Genomic DNA, 17,839 nt, shown 5'->3' with positions numbered 1-17,839 from the left:
CCTAGGCACCACAACCTTAACTATGTGCCTCCTGTCCATTCCCGTTATCTCCAGCAGCCGCAAAGCATACTATCATGCTAAAAGGCAAAGATATCTGGCTATCCTCCGGCCATTGTAAAAAGCCCCATCCACAGTTGCCACCTTCTCTGTTAGGTTGTGGAACTGCCAATCTGCAGTTAACAAAGCTGACTTCATTACGGCTTATGCCAATCAGCTGTCTCTTGAGCTACTTGTGCTAACTGAGACTTGGATCAAACCTGAAAACACTGCTACCCCGGCTGCACTATCCACCAACTATTCAACTCTCCCGTACCTCCTGGCCATCTGAGCAAGGAGGTGGGACAGGCATTCTAATTTCCAACAAGTGGAAATTCACACAACTGTTGCCTCCCACCAAATATGCCTCCTTTGAGTACCATGCCGTGAAAGTCACAGCTCCGGTCCAAGTCTCTGTGGTTGTCATCTGCCAGGACAATTAGGCGATTTTGTGACTGAGCCAGACACACTGTTATCCTCCATTCCTCAACATAACACTCCACTAATCATCCTAGGCGATATGAACATCCACTTAGACAATCCTAACTCTGCTGACTTCCTGTCCCTGATATCCGCTTTCAATCTGGAACGGACTTGCAGCCCTCCAACTCACAAAGCTGGCAAAGAACTCGACCTGATTCTCACTCGAAACTGTACCACAAATGGCCTCATGGTCACACCTCTGCACCTCTCTGACCACTACTTCATTCAGTTTACTGTATGCCTCCCTGAACAGTCCGCTGTACAACCTCCAATGGTCTCCTACCGCCGCAACCTCTGCAACCTATCTCCCACCCACTTCTCTGAAGTGGTCTCATCCGCATTACCTCCTCTCAGCACTTTTTCCTCATTAGAGGTCAGTGATGCCACAGAATCTCTCTGCTCTATGCTGAGCTCATGCCTGGATAGCCTGTGTCCTCTATCCATTAAAAATGCCCGCTCCAACCCACCTCATCCATGGCTAACTGATACCCTCCGTTTGTTTCGTTCTGATCTCAGGCGTGCTGAGAGAAGATGGCGAAAAACCAAAGATCCCACTGATCTCAAAGGTTATCAAACTCTCCTACTCTCAACCAACATCTCTGCTGCCAAATCGGCTTACTACAATGACAAAATAAGCAATACCACTGACTCTCGGAAACTATTTTCCACCTTCAAAACACTACTATGTCCGCCCCCACCTCCACCTGACACAACCTTGCCAGCAAACGACTTTGCTTCCTTTTTTACTGAAAAAGTGGCAGCCATAAGCAGGCTATTGTCCAAGCCTCTCAGAGATAATCAGTCTCCCCCGGTTAAGAGCGCAGTACATTCAACAATGCAGCAGACCTACTACATGTCCTCCTCTGTCTTCCCCGGAAAATGGCGTAACACACTCAAAGCCTTCACGTAGCAGTCCTACTACATTCCCAGCCAACAGCACTTCATATGTGTGTGGCAGTCCTACCACATCTCCTCTGTCTGCCTCGGCCAATGGTGCATCATTTTCTTCGTTCACCCCCCTCACTGAGAGCGAGGTATCTAAACTCCTGACTTGTAGCTGTCCTACTACATGTCCATTGGACCCTATTCCTACCAAATTCCTCCTGACCATCTCTCCTACAATTGTGGCAGCTTTCACTCATGTGATAAATACTTCATTTGCCTCCAGAGTGTTCCCAATTCTTTTCAAACAGGCTAGTTTAACACCTGTACTCAAAAAGCCTTCTCTCAACCCTGCTCATGTTGAGAATTATCGGCCGGTCTCGTTACTTCCATTCCTATCCAAGGTTATTGAAAGGGCGGTATTTAAACAGGTCTCAGAATTCCTCTCTAGGAATGACCTTCTTGACTCAAACCAATTCGGCTTCAAAAGTGGACACTCCACTGAAACAGTCTGTGACAGACGCTCTAAAAGCAGCTAGAGCTGCGGCTCAGTCCTCGGTCCTCATCCTGCTCAACTTATCAGCTGCCTTTGATACGGTTAACCACAACATTCTGCTATCGGTACTGTCAGGGCATCTCGGGCAAAGCATTGTCTTGGCTTGAATCCTACCTCACTGGGCGCTCGTTTAACATGTCATGGCAAGGACAGACGTCCTTATCCCATCGCCTCCCACGAGCACAGTGACCTCTGGGTCTGCTCTGACATACCTGAGCTCAATCATACAGGCTTACTCTCCTTCTCGGCCGTTACGTTCCTCCCAGGAACGTCATCTAGTATTGCCATCCCTGCACACAAGGCAATGTCAGTCCAGATTATTCTCATATGTAGTTCCCCACTGGTGGAACAAGCTACCTTACGCTATTAGAGCAGGGGCGTCCCTCTCTATCTTCAAGAATCTCTTGAAGACCCAGCTCTTCTGAGAGCACCTCCTCTCCTAACAACATCTAACAGGCGGCAATGTAGCATAGTGGTTATGGAGCAGGACTCGTAACCGAAAGGTTGCCGGTTCGATCCCCGCTGGGACACTGCTGCTGTACCCTTGGGCAAGGTACTTAACCCACAGTTGCCTCAGTAAATATCCAGCTGTATAAATGGATAACATTGTAAAGAACTGTAACCTATGTAAGTCGCTTTGGATAAAAGCGTCTGCCAAATGAATTAAATGTAAATGTAACAACTCTAACACAATTCCATCTCCGCGCACTTTCTGCCTCGCACTTCTTTCTCCTGTCACTACTTGTTTGTCTCCTCTGCCTGTCTATCCTTGTGTTTTTACCTCATTTACCTCTGTTTTCTACTTTCCTTGACTTATTTCGCTGAGTTTAGTTGTTTAGGTTGCACGTAAAGCTTACTCCAAGGTCTCCTACACTACCATAGCTTGCTTGCTGTTCCTCACTTGTAAGTCGCTTTGGATAAAAGCATCTGCCAAATGACCTAAATGTAAATGTAAAGATGGTGGCAGATATTATTGCTGAGCCCATTACTCTTATTTTTATACTCATACTCTTTCTGGCTCATTGCAGAGGGGACCTGTAGTGGGCCCTCATACAGCCAATAGAGGTTATGCATGTGATGTCACAGTAGGCGGGTCACTGCGGGTTACACCACTGAGTGGCAGAAAGACTTACTGAGTGGCAATGTTAGCGTTCAGCTTGAATGCCGCGAAAACACAAAAAACACATCTAAAATGGGAAAGAACTGTTGTGCGATTGACTGTAGAAATAGATTCAACAAGAAATTGGAGCTGTCTTTTTACAGATTGTCCAAAGCTAAAGAAAAGAGAAGCAAATGGATCGCTGCAATTTGCAGAAACAACTGGAATCAGTGCATAACCTCTATTATAGGCTGTATGGAGATGCAAGACAGATCCAAGGGGAAACTTACGGTGACGGACGGGCGGAACGGAGAGAAATGCGGATTACAATGAGGTGTGCTATTTCTCTTGGACCATTTTTAAATACTGCGGCTCCATCAGCAGTGACGGCGATGGGAAATAAGACAGCCAGCGATCGCCTAGTTCCTACTTTGGGACTCGAATAAAGGGCGTAATTTTTCTGTTTGTACACTTACACAAGGATACTGAACAGCGAATAAAGTTTTCTGTAACTGTTGTGTCTCTGCTTATTCAAAATAGCTAAATAATGCGGCTCCGTCAGCAGTGACGGCGATGGGAATAAAACAAGACAGCCGGCGATTGCCTAGTTCCTACTTTGGGACTCGAACAGAGGGCGTACTTTTTCTGTTTGTACACTTACACAAGGATAGCCTACTGGACAGCGAATAAAGTTTTCTGTAACTTTATTGTGTCTATGCTCATTCAAAATAAATATTGCGGTGAGAAACATAGCTAGAGGTCAGTCGAAATCATTACGCCCTCAGTCTGACTTTTTATTTTTTGCGGCAATCAAGACACACAAACAAACTTTATTCAGAATATTAAACTAAACAACAAAAATGCGTGTTCAGTCAGGCAAATGTCACTGGGCAGAACCATGCCCCCCCGCTCACTCCGTTACTGGTGGAGACCCCTCAGTGTTAAACGACTACCATCCAATCTCTAGACTCTCAGTCTTTGCTACAATCCTTGAGTCCCAGGTAAACTTGCAGTTAAAACAGTTTTTACTTGATAATATTTTAAGTGATTTTCAATCTGGTTTTAGAACTGGTCACAGTACAATTACTGCTGCTATGGTTGTGACAAATGATCTCATTGGTGCCCTGGACAGAAAACAGCATTGTGCTGCCTTATTTGTGGATTTATCTAAGGCGTTTGATTCAGTGGATCATGACTTGCTGCTGAACAAACTTAGGAATGTTGGTTTTGATCCTAAGGCTGTGAAATGGTTTAGAAATTATTTTGTAGATCCAAAAGAAAGGTGTCCCCCAGGGTTCCATTCTGGGACCTGTTTTGTTTTCTATTTTTATAAATGACTTAAATGACAAATATAAATGACTTAAATGACAAATATAAATGAGATAAATGACATTCAAGCAAAAATACACTTCTATGCTAATGACACTGTCATATATACGCATGCTCCCTCCATAGCACAGGCGGTACAAGAGCTTCAGACTGCATTACAGTCATTACAGACTGCTCTATCTAGTTTAAAATTGGTTTTTAATGCTCAGAAAACAAAGTTCATGGTCTTTTCAAAAGCTCGCTTACAGTTGCTTGATGATTTTAGCATTTTCATGTCCGATGGTAAATCCATTGAAAGGGTGCCCTCTTAGAAGTATTTAGGTATATGAATAGACGACAAGCTTTTATTTAGTGTACATATTGCAAATCTAGTCAGGAAGCTCAAAGTGAAGATTGGCTTTTATTTTAGAAATAAATCCTGTTTTACTTTTAATGCTAATAAAAAACTTGTGGAAGCTACTTTTCTGCCTATGATCGATTACGGTGATATATTGAATATGGATGCAGCCTCCTCCATTTTACGGAGCCTTGATTCAGTGTACCATGCATCGATGTGTTTTTTTACAAATGCAAAGTCTCTCGCTCACCATTGCATTCTTTATGATTTGGTGGGCTGGACATCACTAACCACTCGCAGACAACAGCACTGGTTTATTTTTACCTATAAAGCGATACTGGGTAAACTTCCAGCTTACCTCTGTACCCTTCTCTGCCTCAGCTTGGGTACTTACCAGCTACGCTCTTCCAGGTGGTTGGTTTTTAATGTACCTGGGTTTTGACAGATCTGGGTAAAACTGCATTTTCTTACCATGCACCTTGGACATGGAATAATCTACAGAAAGATTTAAAATTGAATACATTTATATCCATTGATAAATTTAAGTCGGTCATAAAGAATGTGGTGAATGAGACATGTCGTTGCTTTTCTTAAGAGGCCACTGAGTTTAAATAGCTGTTTTTTGTTGTGGATTTTTGTATATTATGTTGTATATGTCATACTTTATGTTATATATGTTGTATTTTTAATATGTTGTGAGTCTGTACGGTTACTATCTTGGCCAGGTCTCTCTTGTAAAAGAGATTTTTGATCTCAATGGGACTTCCTGGTAAAATAAAGATAAAATAAAAAAGAAAATAAAACGAGCTGCCACCCTGATGGCAGCCCCCCCCCCCCCCCCATGACTCCGATACAAGCAGATGCGCACACACAGGAGAGCAACAGGGGTGACTCAGCTCCTCAGTGCGGTCTGGTATTTGTGAATGGATTAGCAGCTACTTAGGAAAACCCACAGGCTGTCGATAAGGCAGCCAGAGACCTTTATTTGTTTGTAGTGCTGTGTGTTCTGCTGGCTCAGTGCAAGATGGGGCATTTGGGATGCATAGGCACAAGCCCACGCCTGCAGCTGACCCGGGCATCACTAGAGGGGAAAACACTCTGCATTACATGTTTCTGAGAGCACATTCATGAATCCAATACAATTGGCTTTCAAAAGTAAAATAACTATTTCAACAGATTGTTGAACCAGCAACATAAATTAACTTAGAACTCATTTGAAGAGTTATGAAATTTAGTGAAGTTGCCATCATGCTGTTACATTTGCAACAGATAAGCTCATCCAAGGAAATGTACACAGCTTACTTGTGGCATTACTTGTGTTATTACTCTGTGGCTTTTTATACATTTAGCTTCATGCTTTGTTTTTGTACTGCTGGATGTTTAAAGAGGTAATACTTTGCAACATTGACAACTTTGCAACATGTACCCCCACCAGGGAAATATACAGCATCTCCCTCATCACAAGGCTAACTCTCTCCCACTCTCCCAGCACAGAGCTGACTCTCTCCCTCTCTCCTCAGCACAGGGCTAATTCTACCCCTCTCTCTCTCTCTTAGCACAGGGATAAGGTTCTCCTCCAGCACAGGGTTGACTATCTCCTTCTCTCCCCAGCAGGAGTGCAGCCTCCCTGGGCCACGGCTGTTACTGCTTCGCCTTGCTTCGCTCCGTCCCTGTGGTGGCCTACATCCTGCTGATCACTGCTCTGCGCTACCACCTCTTCATCTGGAGCGTGTTCTCTCCCAAGCTGCTGTACGAGGCTATGCACATGCTGGTGACCGCCATCGTCTGCATCTTCTTCACTGCCATGGACCAGAATCACACCACCCGGTCCTGAGCCCTGCCGGGACGAGAAGTCAGCAGGAAGTGCACTCACCCCCTCTACTGCACCAGGGCTTAGGCTATGAAGGAATCCGCTCATTAGCATCTGGCTGTGTCATTCCCATGGGAGTTACATATTTTCTTTTCCCAGAATGCTTCACTGCAGCAAAGTAACTTGCAGTGTAGACAGAATATTTATCATTGATCAGCTTCAGTGCTGGGGTGAGTTTATCTATTCCTGTTCTGTTTTTGTTCGGATTACTGAAATGGGATGTAATGTTTCCGTGCATATTAAATAGGATGTGTGTCTGCTGTACCAGGGACTGTCACATGGAAATAAATAGCTCTTTATTGGCAAATAATGATTAATATTTGGTATTAGATTCAGGAGAGTGAGGATTGTTCTCTGGGAGTTTAAACAGAAAAAGCATTTTCCTGGATGTAACAAGCATTTATCAGCTTCGGCCACTTAATCACTGTGCTCGATGCTTCTAGTTAAAATGCTTTCTCTGGGATTCATTTTTAAATTGTTCATTTTTCCAAAGAACTAGAAATTCATTCCTAGCTGCATATACATGAGGATATGTCAGTGTTAATACTGTTATTAAATATATATTTAGTGGGTAGGGGATTCCCTTTCTTGCCCTTGAAATGTTGAATAAAATTTGGATTTTCTTTCAATAAGTACTTGATTAAAGATATTGAACCCAATTAAAATGAATGGTTTTCGCATTTGGGGTCTGCCAGATCAAATCTGATTTGGTTTTTTGGTGTTTTTATTTTGTTTAATTTAATTATTGTTTGCTTTCTGAAACAGTGGAATGTAGATATTTTTCACCCAATGAAAATCTTTAAAAACATTATTTATCATAAGTAGTATCTCCTTACACTTTTAAGCTTTATAATACTAAAGCATATATTACAATGCTGTTGTGCATCCATAAAGTTCAGCATACCATAAAGTTTTGCATCACAGTGCCAGAAATGTATTCAGACCTCCCAGAAAGAATGAGCCATCCATGTTCATGGAAAGCTAAAAGAAAAATGTGACTGAGTGATTAAAAAGTTCATAAAAGAGTCCAGGTTCCTCATAACAAAGTATGAATATTACTACTGTGCTCTAGCGTGATGCACAGTATATACAGACAGGTTTTATTAAGAGTATATTTAAGAATACTTTTATATTTTTATAGGTATATTTATTGTAACGATTGGTAGAGGAAGCCTCACCTTCATAAATAAAGGAGGGGTTCATTGATGGGCAGAGACAGGGAGGGAAGGTTAACACACTCTCTGCAACCAAAAGGCAGACAGCTAGCTCTGAATAATACAGAAACTGGGCAGCCAGCCAATGATAAACACTGGCTCCATTGCCCCGCCCATAAAACACCCTTCACCCACAGAGTGTGTCCAAAAGTGTGCAGCTTCTGTGGGTTACAGCAATGCACTGCTAGACCAGACCCAGCAGGTCACCTGTGTTTGCACTCGGTAGGGTTATTCAGGGCCGAGCCCAGGAGAGCTATGACACAATGTTACAGTGTATCTCTATAGCCTTTGAGACTTTGCTTTGTTTGGAATGTTCAATATTTCACTATTTGTGTTATTTGTGTGGTTTTATTTCTTTTCTGTTAGAGTAACTGTAGTGTTATGTGTGTTTATCCAAGTGACCATGGGGTGTGGATATTTCATATTTTACGTGAATATATTTTTTATGTTAAATGTGTCATATTGAGTACATTAACTGTCAAAGGGCTGGAACCATTTCCTGCAAGTAGCGAGTTGTAGAGGATTTTTAGGGCCCCAGTTACTGCTGTGAGTCTGTGGTCTTATGGTGTTAATCTCATCAAGCGTGTACAAAGGCCTGCTGAGGAGCCCCACAACTGGAGCAGTGAGCGTATGAACAAGCACTCTCAGCCTCCAGAAGGCTTTGCCATCCTGGCCACTGAGTGCCACCCTGCTACAGGAAGGAAACCACCTGAGTCTTTAAATTGATGCAGGTATCTGGTGTGCTTACAAGTTCCCTTTGGCAGCATGCCCGCTCTGGAACTCATCTCCTGGTTTTGCCTCTTCGCTTTGTTTTGGGGGGTGTAGATAGCTGGGCTTTATATGGGGGGTTGAGGGATTTTTTAAATGTGTTTTGTTTCTGCTTGTCTGTGGTTCCCCACTGAGCAGCTTCAAAGAGCTGCCCCACTGTAAGGTTGGCAGGAAGTCCTTATCAGGTCCCAAGCATTGTCCTGCCTGCCATTCCAACCCCCCTCAGTCAGGGGCTCTCCCTCGCACAGCGTGGGAGGAAAGCAGAGCCTGTTTCCTTGTCCGAGAGAGAGCCATCTTCTTTCTGTCTGTAGCCTGTGGTTTAACGCTATTTTTCTACTAATAGTCTTTTCCAAAGCAATGCCGTGACTCATTTCAGGGAGTTTCTCTGCACAATTTAAATACTCCAGCCCCTAGTAGGGAGTCTCTAGGCCAGTGGTGAAGTGCTGTTGATCTGGGAGTGAGGGGGCACAGGGTGAGAAAAATCCCCCTGCAATCATCTCTTCTATTGGACTCTACATGGACTGCCCCACACTCTGCAATTGCACCTCCTTGGCAACTCCTTGAAGGTGTGGGTAGACCTGTGTGGATGTGGGGAGATAGGGTAGCACAACCCTTCAGGAAGACATGAGATTTAGGGGCAGGCTTCAAGCTCATTAAAGGATACTCATATTTAAGGACCATCCTCTTCTGCTCACAGCACACTACACTTCACTGTGTGTAGCAACACTTCTGAGATGGAGGAAGAGCTGGGGGGCTGTGAGATTTAGGGGGGCGCAATGGGGTTTAGAGGGTGCTGTTTGATTCAGGGAGCACTGATGGATTTAGGTGAAGGGGGGTTATGGTGGGATCTGGGGGACTTCTCTGCTGTCTGCCTGCACTGTGGCTGCAGCATCAGATGGACTTCATGCTGAATTATGGTTTCCCATAATCCCCCCTTTCCTGAATAGTGTTCCCTCCAGTTTCTCTCTCAACTGTGACTCTGTTTGCTTGTGTTTGCTCTGGGTTGTTGTTTCCCCACATACTGTGCATGATATTGTCTCTCCACCAAATGTTGTCACAAGTGGATCTGAACAAGTAAGCATTGCATTGATTTGGAAAGGTTCCTCTCATATACTGTACAGGAGCTTTAGAATAAATGATTACTTGTTCCACACCTATTCTGATTTCTGCCGTTTTCATTTCACTGTTGTCAGACAGAGGCTTTGTTGATCTCTGCTGCAAATAAAATGAGCAGTCTCTCTCCAGCCTGGCTTCTAGTGTAATTACCCGCACATTTTGATCGATGGCCAATTGATTGGAATACAGATGGTAAGTGGAGCAGAAGGGTGAGCTCTGCTGGGTAAGTAATATTTGGAAAAGAGTCAAACTGCACTTAGAATATTGCTGAGAGTATGACGGATGGACTCTGCTCAGACCCCTGTTTGGCTGTGCTGTAGATTCATTGTGGTATTAAGAGAGCAGACAATGGAATAGAAACCACTGAAATAAGTCATACCAGGCCCTCCCGAAGAAACAGAGCAATAAGATACTACCTGGCCATGAAAATTTGGAAGTTATTAAATTATACAGGTATGAATGGAAAGAAAAAACTTTATCCACAAACTTTAGATGAAGTATCAAGAGGCAGCCTTAGTGAAAACCAGATTCTTAGTGATTTGTGACTCTTATGTATTGTGAGATTACTATGTTAGAATAAGCTTCTAATCTGTGATTTTAGTATGTGATTTTGGGCATTTTCAGAAATCAAGAAGTAAGCATATAATTGCCAGTCAGTTATATTCAAATGTATCTTTTAAATGTGATGTGAGCCGTGAGGCATTGGTTGTAGCTTGCATATGGACTACAATTCCCAACATGCAGACATGCAGCTCACAGTTATGTCGTTTCCATATGACAATGTTACTCCTTCACTGAGGCAATCAGCCCACTGAAGGCAACTGATTATTTTGTTTACACTGACAATCAAAAAACGAAGATGTGCAGCCAGGATGGAAATTCTGGGAATGACATATTTTCCCCTTCATTTTTTCAAATAATATTATGAGTGACTTATTGAACACACACACTCACACACATATGCATTCCATATACATGTACACACATATCCACACACAAACATGCAGACAAATGGATTCACCCACCTAAACATTGCTATGATATTTCACTATTGAAGGACATTGATGCATCAGACAATCATGCCGCCATGATGGCAGGAGTCAGAGCCCCCACCCCCCTCAGTGAAACATGCTTAGTTGAGTTAAAGCTGAATGATCTAAAATAAGGGGCTCTGACAGCAGGTAGAGTCCTGATTAAGATGGGAAAAACACTGTCCCCCAGCACAGAGGAGCCCATACTGGAAATGAATGGAGGAGTGGAAAGGCTGCAAATCCAGGAAGACTGAGGTGTTTCCATAACTCCTGAAGACAACAGGAGGGCTCTAGAGAGACAACGAGTGCTGTGGGAATTACGAGGTGCAGTGGGATTTAAGGGGTTCTGTGGGACTTGAGGGACTCCACTGGCTGCCTGTACCTCACCTGCAGGGTCAACTGCACTCCTTCCTCTAAATGTTATTTCTCCAATATTTGCCCTATTCTTGTTTTGTTATTTTGTTCCCATCAGGCTTGAAAACAGGTGTATTTCAGTCCCAGAGGGTACTGCAATTTATACATTTCTAATGCTTCCACTGCAGGGAGGATTGACACAGATAATGCTAAACAGGCCTATTGTGAGAGAAACTGAATGGGAGGAACACAGTTCTGGTAAAAATTAACTTTAATGAGGCCTTTTCAGATTAATGGCTGGAGAATGTGTGTAAATCTCTTGCACAGAATGCATAGACCTTGGCTGGAACCATTACACATCCAGTCATCTCCAACCATCCCCAACCATTCCCAGCTCTTCCTAATCCTTCCCAGAAAATCACAATCATCCCCAATCCCTTATAGAAATTTCCAGCCCTTCCCAATCATTCCCAACTTTTCCCAACCCTTCCCAGAAATTCATAACTATTCCCTTTGATTTCCTACCACCCCCAGCCATACCCAGCCCTATACAACTGCTCCCAGTCCTTCATAGCCTCATCTAACCATTCCCAGCAATGACTAACCATATCCAGTCCATTAGTTTAAATGTGCTGGTTCTGCACTGATCCAGCACTCACATTGAAGGGGATCGATTCAGCCAGTTGTTGTTATGTGATGTTGGAATGCAACAGTCACTCAATTATTACACATCCTTCAGGCAACTGCCATGGTGTTGCAGAAAAGCTCTTTCAGCACACAGTTGGGATCTCTTCATTGTTCCAGACCACACTTTCCCAGTTTCATTATTGCTGTGACCCACTTATGCTTGTTTGTTTTGTTTTTTCAAGCTCTTGGTGAATGAGCTCTTTGTAGAAGCAGACCAGCACAGCTGTTTTGACACAGCGCTGTAATTTGGGACAGTTGCTGCTCCATCTCAGCGCAGTCAGATTCTGTTTATTTAATCTATTTCTTCCCAAGCCACAATGAACTGATACAGGCCCCTTTTCAATCAGCGCGGAAACTCCAAAAGCTCGTTAGAAGTGGGCTTGTTTTGTGATAAGTGCTCCTACAAGCACCTACAATATCAGGCCAACATTTTTGTCTGAATCACCTATGCAATCACTCTCTGAGCAGATCTTTTGACAGGGGCCACCAGCAGCCAATGAAAAATTCAGCAACATAATATTCTTACTGCTGTCTCCACTACACTACATAAAAATATTTGCTTTGACTGTCCTCTTACTGCTCACTTTTAAGCCTCACTCTATCCTTCTCCATTTTTTCCTTTTATCTGAACAAAGTGACACTTAGACATCAGCACCAGACCACCCCCACCACCCCAGAACACAATAGTTTTTACAGTGTAATTTGAGACAAAATTCAAGATTATGAATGTAGCCTTTTTAGACAGAACATGTCCAGGGTTTTCCCTAGGTTTTCAGAGGGAAAAATATAATGTATATATATATATATGTGGATTTCCTTAACTTGTACACAAAGGAAGAATAAACATGTCGAAATACATGTCATTATTTTGAAAATGTGACCAAAGAACATAAAAGAGACAGAATTTCTTGATATATTTCAACATTTATTTCACCTGCAAATATCACAGCCCTCTTTTGAACACTTCACTTTCCTAGCTTTGTTGGCCCTGTAAAATCTAATGAATCCTTTGTCGTCCAACATCCCAGGCTGAGGTCCATCAGTGGCCACCCGGCAGCAAACTTCCAGGTGACCATCAGCCTGTTTCTCACTGGGGTCTTGACCTAAAAATGAAACTGATTTTAAAGGCAAAGTCCTGAATCCTGGCTAAATATTGTTGATATCTGAGCTCAACACCCAGTCAAAATACACCAGACCACTAAATTGTGGAGTAAAACTGTACGGGTCCTAAGAGTTTCTGGTTGGTGTTTGTGTTTATTTCAGTCGCTAGCAAAACTAGCCTGTTACCTAAGGTTAAATCTAGGTTAGTATAAGTTATGGTAACAAAGGACGCTCTCAACTGCATTTTGCAACAGCGTTTTTTTAATATATGAAAAACGCTTTGACCATTGGTTTTCATCAGAAAAAGACGTTACATGTGAACTCTAACTTTGTTTAGCTACCAAGCCACGTTAGATACTAACGTTAGTTCAGTCGAGGTATCTTTATGTAACGTCAACTAACTAGCTTCGCTGGCTAACGTAACTTAATTCAGTACATGAATATCTATGTAAGTTAGCTAGGTTAGCAATTTCTTTATTTGTAAAATAGGCTACATTAGTTATATCTTCACTCTATCTGCTACCCCTGTTGTTAACATCCACAAGAATTACTCCCTAACAAAAAAAAGTTTATACTTCATTTATTCCTTGTTGAGGCTTACCTTATCGATGGCTTGCAACTTGCTTATCCGAGTTGATGGTTGTAACTAACCTACCATCCCGAGATGACTGTACAGAGAAATATCCACTCAGCTGTTTGTTGGCGATGAGCATCTGTCACACACCAATCACACAAACGTTCGTCCAAACACTGATTGTTGATTGGCAGGTCATTCCTGTTGCCAGTTTACATTTCCGTTTGAGATCAAGCCACCTCTCCGTTCGCATTGCATGCAAACTATTGTTATCCGATAGTTAGTTTTTCTTTCTTTCTTTCTTTCTTTCTTCTACTACTACTATCAAAATTTGGACAGCTTCTCCTCCCACAGCTTTCGAGATATTGACCCCAAACCAACTGTAATCCGTCCGGTCTGACCCCGATCGGTGCGCGTGTATACAGCTAAACTGTACCTGCACTCGTTCTCCGGTTTTTGTCATTTTTTCGTCCCTTTTTTCCCATATACTCCCATTCAAAATCACCCCCCTCACACTTCATGGCCTTCCCACTCGGTCACTTTTCACCCCATAGCCACCATACCTCACATGTTGCCTCAGAACAAATCATGCAACACTCATCCAAGACCGACTTGACCCACACTCGTCTTTTTGTCATTTTTTTAATCAGTTTTTTTTTACTCATTTATTCATCCCTCCATCCTGCCATTGACTTAAATTCATTTTTCAATCTTACCGCTTGGTCACCTTTCGGCCTACGGTCACAGTACCACTTATGCTGCCTCAGGTCATGCCACCAAACACTCATTGAAACCCATCCTGACCCACCCTCATCTTTTACTTATTTATTCATCCCTCCATCCTCCCATTGACTTCAATTCATTTTTCAAAGTCTTACCACTCGGTCACCTTTGGCCCAACAGCCACCGTACCACATATGCTGCCACGGGTCAAATCACTCAACACTGATTGAAACCCGTACTGACCCACACTCATCTTTTTGTCGTTCATTATCCCTCCATCCTCCCATTCACCTCAGTTCATTTTTAAGGTCTTACCGCTCGGTCACCTTTTTCCCGACAGCCACCGTATCACATATCCTGCCTCAGGTCAAATCACCCAACACTCATTGACAGCCATACTGACCGCACTCGTCTTTTTGTCATTCACTCATCCCTCCATCCTCCCATTGACATCAATTCATTTCTCAAAGTATTACCGCTCAGTCATCTTTCGGCCTACGGTTATAGTACCACATATGTTGGCTCAGGTCATGCCACCCAACACTCATTGAAACCCATACTGACACACACTCCTCTTTATGTTGTTTACTTATCCCTCCATCCTGCCATTGACTTCAATTCATTTTTCAAAGTCTTACAACTTGGTGACCAATAGCCACAGGACCTGATATGTTGCTTTGGGTCATGTGACCCAACACTCACCAAAGGTGGGGGTGTCCCTAGCAACCATATTGTTTACCCTAGCAACCATCTAGCAACCATTTAGCAACTCCCTAGCAAGCGCCTAGCAACACCCTAGCAACCACCCAGCAATACCCTAGCAACCACCTAGCAACAACTTAAGAAACACCCAGGCAACCACCCAACAACACCCTAGCAACCACTTCATATACCTTAGTAACCATCTAGCAACGCGCTACCAACCACCTAGCAACAGCCTAGCAACCACCTCATATACCTTAGCAACCACCTAGCAATGCTTAGTTGCATCATATTTGGCTCAATTAAGGCTACTGATTGAAGCAGCAGTTTAGAAAGTAATTATCACTTTTTTTGAGAGGTAATGAACTCTCTGTGTATTTTTACTGGGGGAATACAGCCATGGCAGAAACCTTGCTGAGCAACACTTGTTTGAAACACATACTGTACGTCTCTCACTCGTGCTTTGATCCTTTAGGTGCTGTCTGTTTGGTAGCTTCAGCTAGAACTAATCGAAACATATAAACAAAAGTATAAGCTGTCTGTCTTTTAGCTTCAGCTAGAACTAAACCAAAAGTTTATACAAAGTTAGCTGGTACTAAGCCAAACATTTACATTCCAGCTCTGATGGACTGCTGTAGGCATAGCTTTGTGCTGCTACTGTAGAGAGGCTGCTGCTGTAGAGAGGGGTTTGGGGTCCCCATCACCCCTCCCATGCGGTCTGTGTATCAAGCGAGAACTGTTTTTTTAACTTGTAACCACACTATGTTGCTGCCTTTTTAAGCAGTTAACAGAAGTTCCACTGATTTATCAAAAAGGGTACCCAAACAGCCTTTTCAGTGACGAGAAAGTCCCCAGCAGAACACTGTAATGGTGCCTGTTGATTCCCTCATGCTTTTAGCTGGGGGAACCCACTGAAGTGTCACTCTCCTCTCCTCTTGTCAGGTGTGTCAGCTCTAGGCTGATAACTATGCGTAGCCTGCCTCTACTCAATGAGGGCAAGATGCTAAGGCACCGCTAAATCGCCTATGACTACACCCTATGACTAATATTTCTGCAGAGAAAAATCAATAGACAAAAAACATCAGGGCCTGAAATGAAAACACTAATCAGATTACGGGTGAGGAGGTGTGTGTGATCCTGAGAGTGCTAAGTGTGTCTAGACAACAGCAAAAAAAGCACCTGTAATTCACTTCTGCCTCTGAAAGGTTATACACAGACATTATGCAGCAATTCCAGAGATAATCTGGAAAGATATTGTGGCAAATCACCTGAAGCCAGCAAATGATATCCTGGATCCTACTGTATAGTGTATTGTGTCTCCTGTTCTACTGCTACTATGTCTGTAATTTTTATGTCTCTGTATAACACCTCTGTAGTGTCTGCAGCAAGGATGTCACACATCCTTGCTGAATGGCTCTGCCAAGGTTCCCATGGCACAAGACCATTTGTCTCCGGCCCGCCACTTAACTCAATCTTTTGATATGTATGACCATGGACTGTATATCAACACACCACACAACTTGGTTCTTTAGAGATTCTCTCAGTACAGACAACCCGAATGTCCTGAGTTTGTCTCTCCCTTGCGCATTGAATTAAACATCCATTCTCTTAAGAGAAGTCGTCAGCGTGTTCTTCATCGTCCTGCGTTGAGTTCCATGGAGACGGGCAAAATATCCTAACACTACCTAGCATGCTTTGTGCCGGGGTTGATAAAATACCGTTTTGTTGTGTTTTTCTTACAAGGTTTCTAGATTAACTGCAGTAGTAATTGTAGAAGACAATCTGTTCAGACAATTGCCTGTTGTTATTGGTGTTAATTACAACACATTACATGTTCAGAATTAACCGTGAACCGAAACCGTTTGTTAAGCAATAGGGTTGAGTCACTAATGCACCGTTAGTGGGATAATTTCTGGGTGCTGAGAGAGTGTAATTTTGTTGCACTGTTTTCAATAAAGCACACAATCAATTTAACTGTTCTCAGTGAAGCCATGTGTACCCCACGCCACAGTATAGACAGACAGTATGGAGCAAGTCCAGAGAGGTTTTGAAAGGTTATAGACAGACATTATTGGGGAAATCTAGAGGTGTTCTAAAACATTATAGAGAGACATTATGCAGCAGTTCCAATAGTTTTCTGAAAGGTTATATACATGTAGAAAAGGGCCACATGTTTCTGTCTTTGTCTGTGTCTTTGTCTTTGTTTGCGCACCACCCCACCTCTCACAGGCACTTGTTTACAACTCAGTTGAAACCTGCCCAAACCGGTCCTGCTGCTCCCCTTATCAGCAGGACCCCCACAGGTAACCTGAGGCACAGGCGCACCCCCAAGGATGGTCACCCAGGTCACCATTTGCCTTCTGACCTGTCCGTATCCTTCGGCCACCACTCAGAGCCTCAATAGGGCCAACGATACGGGACAATATAAAGGTAGTGGTGACCTCCCCCACCTCAGTACCACACCAATACCCGCAGAGTGAAGAACTGGGGAGACCAAGCCCTTGGGGACCAAGCATTGTGTTATTGTTGTGTGCGTCTGTGCCAAAGTAAGTAGCATACCTCGGTTTAAATGTTTGTATTGCAATTGTCTGTAGAGAGAGAGGGGCGATGTGCATTGTCATTCAATGCATATTATGTGTGCACGTTAAGATCATGTTTGTCCTTCATGTATAAATGTTTCCATTGCCATAACCATTAACGCAGCTAAGAGTCTGTATGTCAATAACTGGATACAATGTATAGCCATCCCAGTGCAATGTACGTTGCAATATCGCCTGAATGCCTGCCTGTATATATTGCATATAGATGTTAAATGTAAAATGTTAAATGTTTTATAAATGCTATAATTGCACTACTATGTGGCATTGTATATTGCACATTCCCAATATGATCCATCAGTCCTGATTTATTCTTCCTGCTTATTCCTTGCAGGAAACCACACACACACTCTCAAACAACATACACGCACACACACACA

The 17,839-nt window shown here is 43.1% G+C and overlaps 1 protein-coding gene across 2 annotated transcripts in view; it reads left to right on the top strand.

The window, feature by feature from the left end:
- Nucleotides 1-7,044, top strand: part of pigg (phosphatidylinositol glycan anchor biosynthesis class G) — a 123,202-nt gene extending 116,158 nt beyond the window's left edge. Inside the window, exon 13 of one of the 2 annotated variants that reach the window (XM_036551667.1) lies at nucleotides 6,337-7,044. In XM_036551667.1, coding sequence (XP_036407560.1) covers nucleotides 6,337-6,556 — 220 coding nt within the window. In that variant the 3' untranslated portion in view covers nucleotides 6,557-7,044. Of the gene's footprint in view, nucleotides 1-6,333 lie in introns of both variants that reach the window. The other variant, XM_036551666.1, reaches the window with a different exon arrangement.
- The last annotated feature ends 10,795 nt before the right edge of the window (nucleotides 7,045-17,839 follow it).

This window comes from Megalops cyprinoides, chromosome 18, assembly GCF_013368585.1.
Source record: "Megalops cyprinoides isolate fMegCyp1 chromosome 18, fMegCyp1.pri, whole genome shotgun sequence".
Taxonomy (NCBI): domain Eukaryota; kingdom Metazoa; phylum Chordata; class Actinopteri; order Elopiformes; family Megalopidae; genus Megalops; species Megalops cyprinoides.
The sequence above is the reverse complement of the archived record's forward strand: the minus strand, read 5'-3'. Positions and strand labels throughout refer to the sequence as shown.